The 7,959-nt window shown below is 40.8% G+C and overlaps 1 protein-coding gene across 1 annotated transcript in view; it reads left to right on the top strand.

Moving 5' to 3' along the window:
• Positions 1-370: 370 nt before the first annotated feature.
• Positions 371-7,959, top strand: part of LOC104537161 (glutamate receptor 4-like) — a 42,658-nt gene continuing 35,069 nt past the window's right edge. Inside the window, exon 1 of the mRNA XM_010179966.1 lies at positions 371-506. Within this exon, the coding sequence (XP_010178268.1) occupies positions 371-506 (136 nt within the window). The remainder of the gene's footprint in view (positions 507-7,959) is intronic.

Below are 7,959 nucleotides of genomic sequence, written 5' to 3'. Positions count from 1 at the left end.
CTTAATTTGATTCCTAGTCTGAACTGTTGCGTTTAGGCCTAAAATCAAAGTTATCTGGGTATCTGTTTATTTTGGATTATGTCAGAGGACATGACCCAGTGGGAAATAGGGGGCCATCAGGAAGCACCTGAGGAACAGAGTGATGGGAGAGGCTCTCATACCCTCACCTGGTGAACCTTGTGACGGTAGTCCCATCCCAAGTGTCCATGCCTGAATGTAGGCAGCATGGGGAACAAGCAAGTGGGATTAGATGGCCCTGCACAGCCACCAAACTGGGACCTTGTGTAGGATTACAGAGAGGAGTGGGATGTCTCACAGGATGAAAGTGCTGCAGGGGATGGAGGAGATGGACACAGGCTTTTCAGGAAGGATGGGCTGGGAACACGAGGAGCAGGAGCTCCCGTACGAAGGGGTGGCTGCAGTGTGCAGGAAGTTGCCTACGGGGCAAGCTGACCCAGAGCATGGGGGTCAGGAGCAGAGGACAGATGAGCAGGGGTGGTGTGGTGGTACCTCTGCTACATGCTGGCTAGTCAAGAAGTGGAAGCAGAGAAAACCTTTAGGCAGCTGGAGGCAGCCTCAAAACTGAAGGCTCTGTTACTCATAGGGGACTTTAGCTGTCCTGATATCTGGTCAAAAGGCAACAGGACAGAGTGCACGCAGAGCAAGAGATTTCTGGAGAGCATCAAGATGATCTCTTGAAACCGATGATGGAGATAACTAGACCTGCTGGACCTGCAGTTACAAGCAAGGAAGAGCAAGGCTGGAGATGTGCAGAGCAATGGCAGTCTTAGCAGAAACTATGGGTTTCTGAAGTTAAAGACAAAGAGGTAAGCAAGACACACAGCAGAGTCTTAGCAGAAACGATGGGTTTCTGAAGTTAAAGAGGTAAGCAAGACACACAGCCCTGGTCTTAGGGAGAGCAGCTCATTTAGGGATCTTCTTGGCATAATCCAACAGAATTCTACCCTGGAGAGGAAGGGGTCCAGGAAGCCAGTGGATCTTACAGGATAGTTTCCTCAAAGCACCAGCATGGTCCATTCTGATGTACAGCAAGTCAAGTAAGTGTGGCAAAAAGTCAACATGGATGAATGGGAAACTGCTGACTGAGCTCAAATGCAAAAAAAAGGTACACTGAAGCTGGAAGCAGAGAAGGTGCCTGGAGGATTACAGAAGCATGGCTCTAGCATGCAGCTATGGAGTGGAATGAAAGGTGGGAAGGGCTTCTAGAAGTGTATTGGCAGCAAAAGGAGGAGTAAAACACTGTGAGTCCACTGCTCGCTGGGTAGTGGAAGTAGTGGCCAAGGACACAAGAATCTCACCTTTTTATCTTGATTTTTACTGGCATGATCTGCCCTCAGGCCTTCCAACTCATGGAGCTTAGTGGCAGAACTGAAGTGTACAAGGATTGTGTCAGAGACCTTTTAAGCCAGTTGGATTTATACAGACCCGTGGGAACAGATGGGATCTATCCAAGGGTGCCAAGGGAAACAGCTGGCATAATTTAAGGCTGTTTTCTATGGTCTTTGAAAGCTCTTGTTGTTTAAGAGAAGGTTCATCATGACTGGGAAAAGGAAAACTTCATGCTCATCTTCAAGTAGGGGAAGAAAGGATTTGGGGAAGTACGGGCTGGTCAACTTTGACTCACTCTACAAGAGGGTTATGGAGCAAATCCATTTTGCTTCGTATCACTAGACCAGGTTGCTCAAAGTCCCATACAACCTGATCTTGAATACTTCCAGGAAGGGAGCATCTACAACTTCTCTGGGCACCTTGTTCAAGTGTCTCACCACCCACATCATAAATAATTTCTTCCTTGTATCCAATGTAACTCTATTCTCTTTCAGTTTAAAACCATTGCCTTTTGTCCTGCCTTTACAGGCCCTGGTAAAAAGTCTCTGTCTTTGTTACAAGCCTTCTCTATATCCAGAAAGGCTGCAATAAGTTCTCCCAAGAATCTTCTCTTGACTAGGCTTGACAACCCCAGCTCTCTCAATCTCTAACTCTGTTCCAACCCTCTGACCATTTTCATAGCCCACCTCTGAACCTACTCTGTCAAGTCTGTGTCTTTCTTACACTGGGGATCCCAGAGCTGGACACAGTAGTCCAGGTGAGTTCTAGGGAGAGCAGAGAGTGGTGGAGGAGAATCACCTCCCTCAACCTGCTGGCCATGCTTGTTTTGATGCAGCCCAGAGTACGATTGCTTTTCTGGGCTGCAGGCACACACTGCTGGCTCACATCCACTTTTTCATCCACCAGTACCCCCAAGTTCTCCACAGACATGGTCTCAGTCTATTCATCCCCCAGTCTGTATTGATACAGGGATTGCCCTGACCCATGTGCAGGACCTTACTCTTGGCCTTGTTGAACTTCATGATGTTTACGTGGGCCCACTTCTCATGCCTCTCAAGGTCCCTCTGGATGGCATCCTATCCCTCTAGAAAATTAACTGAACTGCTCAGCTTGGCATCATCTGCAGGCTTGCTGAGGATGCACTCAGAGCCACTGCCTATGTCATTAGTGAAGATATGAAGGATGATGTGAAGGGTCTGGAGAACAAGTCTTATGAGGAGCACCTGAGGGAACTGGAATTGTTTAGTTTGGAGAAGAGGAGGCTGAGGGGAGACGTTATTGCTCTCTACAGCAACCTGAAAGAATGTTGTAGTGAGATGGGTGTTGGTCTCTTTGCACCATGGGAGGATTAGATTGGATATTAGGAAACATTTCTTTACTGAAAGAATGGTCAAGCACTGGAACAGGCCACCCAGGGAGGTGATGGAGTCACCATCCCTGGAGCTGTTAAAAAAAAAGTATGGATGTGACACTTCAGGACATGGTGTAGTGGACATGGTTGTGTTGGGTTAACAGTTGGGCTTGATCTTAGAGTTCTTTTTCAACCTTAATGATTCTGTGATTCTATGATATTAAGTAGTATTGGTCTCAGTATGACCCTTGAGGGACACCATTCATTACTGGTTTCCATTTGGACATTGAGCAGTTGCTTGTAGATCTTTGGATCAAATTCCTTATCCATCTAACAGTTCATCCATCAAATCCGTAGCTCTCCGATTTAGACATAAGAATGTTGTGGGGGACTGTATCAAAGGGTTTACAGAAGTCCATGTAATTTTTACCTTTTTGAGCATTTAGAATTTCGGAGACAGAGAAAGGGACACATTAATTATTGGTAATGAGATTGTGTATGATAAACATTACTGTTTTCATTCCTCTTCTTCCCCAGAGAACTGTGTTAGAACTACTGAACTAATTTGTATTAAGCCCATTAAAATATTTTCCTGCGTTTTAATTAACCTCTTAATTTACAAATGTGCACATTTTCCGTTTTAAGTCTCTTTTAAATATTTGTTTTTACATTTTAATCTCCTTCCCATGTCTTTTGTGGTTTTTTTTCTCAAAAAGTGAACAGAGGGGTAAAATATTTAGCAATATTTATTTATTTATTTTAAGCCTGTATGAAATCTTGCAAGTTTCAGTCCTAAATAAGACAGAGTTCTGCGGTGTGGACAAGAGACAGAAATATTCAAGACTGTATGTGCTAATAAGAGGGGAAAAAATGCTATTTCCTCATCTTTAATGTTTCCAGCAGGTATTGTAATGGTTTTTTAAAAAGCAATATTGAAGAACTGACAGGCATGTGGAGGTATTTCTCGTGCATGAGTCACACCTTTCCCTAGCCCCACCAAAAATGCTGTCTACATGGGTTTTTTTATCCATTTGTCATTTTAAGGAGTGGAAGACTACTGTGTGTAACTTATGATGTTCATTGATTCATTGGAAACTACTGTTCTGCTTCCTGAACTCCATATTTCATCTTTCTTCTTAAGTTTTGGGAGAATTTTACATATTAGAGATTTTTCAAACAGCACTGAGACAAGTCTCAGGGAAACGTAATCCTCGTGAGATAATCATAGCTCTGGAGAACTACATTTACTTGGCTACCACTCTTGATTCAAGGTGCTGTAGGATACGATTATCTCATGAGATTTCACGCCCAGTTATTTTAAATAGCTTATGCACTTCCTAACACTTTTTAGCGGTTCTGTATTTCTTCCCAAACTTACAACAAACAAATATTTTGTGCCTTAAAAAGAAGATTGTTTGAGTTATGTCAATAATGCTAATCATGATAAATAAAGCTTTTTTGATTTAACATGGATTATGTAAAAAACTTAAAGCTACAGAAGGGTGCCCAAAACTTCTAACCATCACAATTCTTGTGGCTTCTCTTCAAGAAAGAGGGATTCTAAGAAGATCTGCTAGGATGATCATCACCATCCACAGCCTGTGTCATGAGAGGAGAGTAGAAAGGCTCTTTTGTAAGTGAAAAGTGGTTGTTTTTTATGAATATATTAGAAGACTAAAAGTAATGGAGGAAGTGGAGCTTTTAAAGCTAAAGGACAGTATTGACTCAAACGCAAAGCAGTGTACAAATGGCAAAAAGAAGTGAATTTATATTGGAAATCAGAAGATTGCTAAGCAAAAGCAGAAGCGTGTGGAACAGCTACTGAGTGAGCTTTATAAAGAAAAGACTGTGAAGTACTTTTAAAAGGTAAATTGATTATTGTTGTCTTATGGTTAGATTTTATGCAGGTATTTTGCCAGGGAATTAATTTTAGTCTTTGGAAAAGGAAATGTATGTTGTTCTAACATCATGTGCTTCCTAGTATAGTGTTTCTGTATGAGCTTTTTAAAATGGCATGTATACACTTTTGGGGAAGATATTATATCCAGCGGTATATAGATATGGGGCAGAGATGTTTGGTAATTTGTAAATTTATAACAGTAATTTTGGGGAGATCAAACTTACTTTTTACCTTCAAACCTATAGTAATGATAAATACCATAGTATGTTTTGAAAAGACTATAGACTAAAAATTCCTCCTCTGGTCTCACTTCATGTCCTTCTTATATTAGGGCCCCAGAACTGGACACAGTGCTCTGGGTGGGGTCTTGTAAGAGCAGTTTAGAGGGGGAGAATCACCTCCCTCGACCTGCTGGCCACACTTCATTTGATGCAGCCCAGGATATGGTTGGTTTTCTAGGCTGCAAGCACACATTGCCAGCTCATGTGGAGATTCTTATCAACCAACACCCACAAAGCCTCCTCCTCAAGGCTGATCTCAATCCATTTTCCACCCAACCTGTCTTTGTGCTTGAGATTGCCCAACCCAGGAGCAAGACCTTGCACTTGGCCTTGTTGAACTTCATGAGATTTACATGGGCCCACCTCTAAAGCCAGTCAAGGTCCCTCTGGATGGTATACCTTCCCTCCGGCATGTCAATCACATCACACAGCTTGGTGTCGCCAGCAATCTTGCTGAGGATGCACTCAATCCCACTGTCCATGTCACCAGCAATGATAAACATTAAACAATGCTGGTCCCAGTACTGACCCCTGAGGAACTCCACTTGTCACTGGTCTCCACTTGGACATCGAACTGTTGACCCCGACTCTTTGAGTGCAACCATCCAGCCAATTCCACAGAGTGATCCACGCATCAAGTCCATGTCTCTGCAATTTAGAGACAAGATTGTCATCCATAAATAACCATTATCAATAACCAAACAATAAATTTCATAGTACCAGTAGTACACAGTAGGAAGTTTTGCTGATTTACAGTTACCAAACTTTTTCTCCCAATTCTAGATTTTCTGTTTCCTTAGTTTTGTTCATGTCAATGCCATTAAGGAAAAATCAATATTATCTGAATAGTCCAAGAAGAGTCCAAGATAAATACAAAGTGATCCTGTTCAAATTCACCATGAATATCTGGGAATTTATTTTGTAAACTGAGGGTCAGTAATATTGTCTGTCTAGAAAGACCACTAAGGTAAAAGAAAGATAAGGCTGCTGAGTAATAACCAAGAACTGGCAGCATTTTATATACTTGTCAAGAAAAAATAAGTTTCTGAAAATGAGTCACCTGACCCTTTCATACAGTTTGCCCCTCTATTTCTTATTATGTCGCAGTGTCTCAAGGGGAGTTCTTCTGCCTCCTAGAGTCAACTAACTCCACTCTTTTATTAGATACATCAGTCATTGACAAGGCTTTTAGGAAATAAATTAATTTCCCTTTGGATTTTGTCCCATCCTCCATGCCTAACCAATATTTTCAGGGAGACCTTTTCTTCTCTTGTTGTTTCTCTGGGGTGTTATGTTTTACTTCTCAAATTAAAAAAAAAAACCCTAGTTTTTAACCAGATAAATGTGCTAGTCTATTGAATAAAAAATTAAACTGTTAATCAGCAAAAGCCCCTTTGAAAAGCATTTTCTACCTTGCTGACTGTGTATTTTACCTGGATTGTCTTATAATTGACTGAGTTCTCCCAGTCAATTACTGTAAGTACTTTGACTTTCATTGGGACTTTTCATATGCATACAGAAAAATAATCTGCTTTTACATTCACATTTTTTCATCCACAGTTTTCACAGGATCCACATAATCTAGTGGGATGGTGAGTGGGGTTCAAAGGCCTGCTTGCAAGGAGATTACAGAGAGGATGCAGCAGGCACCTAGGAAGGATTGGGTCACAGGATTGGGCCCTTTATGTTCATCAGATTGCTAGCAAAAGCACCAGTTGAAATTCTCTATTTAGTTGTTAGAGATGAGGTGGAACTAAATAGCACAAAAAGGTTTAACTCTTTTTTCATAATTCAGCATATTTGAGTGTGGGCAAAGCCAACAATAACTCTAGAGAATGGGAGGAGGTTTTAACTCAAGGTAATATACCAGTGTCACGTAAGGAGGAATAGGCACCGTTTTTACATGATTGTCATCAGTATCTTCAAACTTGATTGCTTAAGTCTTTAGCTAAGTCTTAATCTCAGTGGCTAGACACTTGGAGTAGCTTGACACTTGTTTTCTGAAAAAATGAGGAATAAATTACTGGATGTGATTTTGAGTGTCTTTAACTCTGTTGTAGAGAAATAGAATGTAGGGTTATTTCCTAATCAACTGAGCATTTGCCACATAATTTTTACCTTTTGATGTGGATATATTAAGTTTGTGGGTTAAGTCTTTGTTTTTGTTGAAAAAACGCACTTAAATAAAAAAATAGCACCATGAATCAGATGCAACAATAGGTCTATAGATCAAAATTCCTGTGATATTTCTAAGGTGCCTATAAATCCCAGTAAATACAATGAAGTACTCTAATGCTGCATGGATATGGTATTCAGGGAGAGTCCTACATTTAGATACCTTGCAAATCCTGAAGAGACAAAAGAAGCAGTATCAAGGACAGAAAATCCCACAATGCTTATTTTTAGGATATGCCCACTTTATCACCTGCTCTTTCAAATGCCTGGTTTGCTGCTAAATTATCTTTTCTACTTTGTTGGCAAATCCAGACATTTTGAAAACCCACAGAGAGCCAATCTAGTATAAAATTTATTTTTTAAGGATATTCATGTATCCCAAGTGACTGATACTACCTTGTAAATTCATTCTTCCTAAGTCATACTTTGTAAGTTTGTCCCATACATGTAGCTTGTACTGCAAATTATATTGTTGTGGAATTTGGAACCAGCATTTTGGACATGTCTGCTATTATTAGGGTTATGTACAAAAGCAAATTCTCAGGAGCCTTTCCAGGGTATAGATGGAAGTTCCCAAGGATGACAGAGGCATTGGCTCAGACCTTCTTAACATAGGAGTGTTAGGTATTTTACCACATTTTAATTATACATCTTCTGTGCACCACAGCAAGATATCTGTAGCTGACTGTGTAAAAATTTAATTGTAATAAATCTGCAGGACAGAAAATGTTTGGAGTGCTAAAGACACAATGTAATGGAGAAGTGTGGCTTTTAGCTACGAGTGTGCAATAAGATATGAAGAATTATTTAAAGAGCAGTGTGGCTTACAGACTTGAGTATTACTGTCTTGCAGCATAAAGACCTTTTCTGGTACCAGTTTTGAGTGGCATGAGACCAGAAGT

This window comes from Mesitornis unicolor, unplaced genomic scaffold (genome assembly GCF_000695765.1).
Source record: "Mesitornis unicolor isolate BGI_N332 unplaced genomic scaffold, ASM69576v1 scaffold10652, whole genome shotgun sequence".
Classification (NCBI taxonomy): Eukaryota; Metazoa; Chordata; class Aves; order Mesitornithiformes; family Mesitornithidae; genus Mesitornis; species Mesitornis unicolor.
The sequence above is the reverse complement of the archived record's forward strand: the minus strand, read 5'-3'. Positions and strand labels throughout refer to the sequence as shown.